This window comes from Egretta garzetta, unplaced genomic scaffold (genome assembly GCF_000687185.1).
Source record: "Egretta garzetta isolate BGI_Z169 unplaced genomic scaffold, ASM68718v1 scaffold506, whole genome shotgun sequence".
NCBI classification, from domain to species: Eukaryota; Metazoa; Chordata; class Aves; order Pelecaniformes; family Ardeidae; genus Egretta; species Egretta garzetta.
This window is the reverse complement of record NW_009260065.1, coordinates 31,806-33,665: the sequence shown is the minus strand read 5'-3', so window position 1 is coordinate 33,665 and position 1,860 is coordinate 31,806. Positions and strand designations below refer to the sequence as shown.

General features: G+C 48.9%; 1 protein-coding gene across 1 annotated transcript in view; it reads right to left on the bottom strand.

The window, feature by feature from the left end:
* The window catches only part of ZNF638 (zinc finger protein 638), a 46,533-nt gene that overhangs the window by 34,782 nt on the left and 9,891 nt on the right, over positions 1-1,860 (bottom strand). The window contains exon 4 of the mRNA XM_035896593.1: positions 210-517. Within this exon, the coding sequence (XP_035752486.1) occupies positions 210-517 (308 nt within the window). The remainder of the gene's footprint in view (positions 1-209; positions 518-1,860) is intronic.

The window sequence follows — 1,860 nt, the reverse complement described above, 5'->3', positions numbered from 1 at the left end:
ATTCTGTGATTCTAGGTAAGGAAGACTTCAGACCTGTTAGAATACCCGTACTTTTCACAAAGCAACAGCAAAAGGAAAACTTTTTAAAAACAGAATTTTGCTATGAAAAACACCTAGGTGACACCTGGACAGATAAACCTCTTCAAACCAACTCAGTTTTCCTGCAGTTAAAGGAAGTTTCAATCTGGCAGCATGTATCTGCCCTTTACCTTGCGATCGAGTTGACCTCCTCGATGACCAATCATTACTGGAAGATCTCTGAGGCCGAGGACTAGTTCTCAGTGGATTCCTCGATCGCTGCGGTGACCTTGACCTGTGTCTGGGGCTCCGGCGTCGCATCTGCCGCGGGCTCCGACTTCTCGGCCTTGTTGGCCTGAAGCGGCCAGGGCTCCTGGATCTCGATCGCGATCGGCGAAGAACATAGCCGGAGCCCGCGACCCTCGAGCGCCTAGGGCTGGGACTGGCAGAGTTGGAACGACGCTTCGGGGTCTGGTTTTCTTTTCTGTCACCAGCATTTCTAACAGAATAAAGACATATCGTGAGTTCAGACAGGGCAGAAAATAACTAACCTGAGTCTGCCGAAACAGACTCGCTGCAAAAAAAGAACCAAAACTGACAAAGTTTAGAGTCTAAGCTGTTAACAAATATACTTTACACACTGGTAGCACGTTTGCTATGTGAGTTTAGGATGGGTAGACAGAACTGGAAAGAGGCAAGCAGGAGAGAAAAACCTGCATGGAACAAGAGAAAGCTGTAAAGAAAACTGAAGTTACAAGCTGCAGTGCTATGAAAAAGTAATAGGAAGAGGGAAAGGATACATGAAAGAGTAATGAAGTAAGACACTTCCCTTGCTTCTTCCAAATTTAGTTTGGAAGCAAGCAACCTTGAGACATGATGTCTAAAAGATTGACTGAGAGATTTGAGAGGACTACGTAAATATACTCCCCCCGCAGACTTCTGCTGCCTAGAGATGTCAAGCTGATGAAGAATGTGGAAAGAAGTAACAGGGAAGAGATCCACGGGAGAAATTATCCCTCTCAGAGACACGGGAAGTGGTCAGGCATAGGAAAAGCCTGACAGGACAGATCACAGGAGTAAAAAGGAAAACCTGAAAGTGCACCAAGTATACACTTAAGTATCCAGAACGCTTGAGATGAGCTCGGCAAGCCAGCGTGTCACAGCCAAACACTTGTCCCATTTTTCAGCCCCTACCCAATTCTTTCATGCCGAATATATACGGCGTAGAGCAGACACAGCACCTCTGGGATCTGAAACTGGAGGAAGCGACTGATGCAGCATATGCTTCAGCTTACTCACTAGTAATTACAGGAGCAAAACTAAAAGAAACACAGGGAAATAACTGACGTGGCATGTGTGGCCAGCACGAGTAGGCTTACTGGGAAGACTGCGTGCTGGACAACTAATATACACACGTCTCTTAACGCAACACGGAAGAGAAGCTCACATTTCAACTGAAAAGTGTCTAAGTTTGTTAAAGGTAACCTAGAGCATCAGCGCTCATTGAACCACCGCGTCGAGCCCTATTATCCCTGTTTGAGCCTTTGAACAAAGTTCCTTTGAGGTGAAATAGGTGAAGGAGAGAGGCCTGACAGCTGGCAGGCAGGAGAAGGGGAGGACAAGCAACTGAGGCAGCTGCTGCCCAACCTTTTTGGCCAGCAGATGAGGACAGCTGAACAACACTCAGGTCTCCTAAACCTTCCTCCACCCCACCCCATGCACACCATGTAGCAGCAGGAGCAGGGCAGGGACCGTGCCCCGGTGCTGGGCACTGGGGGGGCCGCCCCTCGACTGCTGGGGTCAGGGTTGGGCCCCTCCCTCCCCGAAGGACCTGGGGGGGCT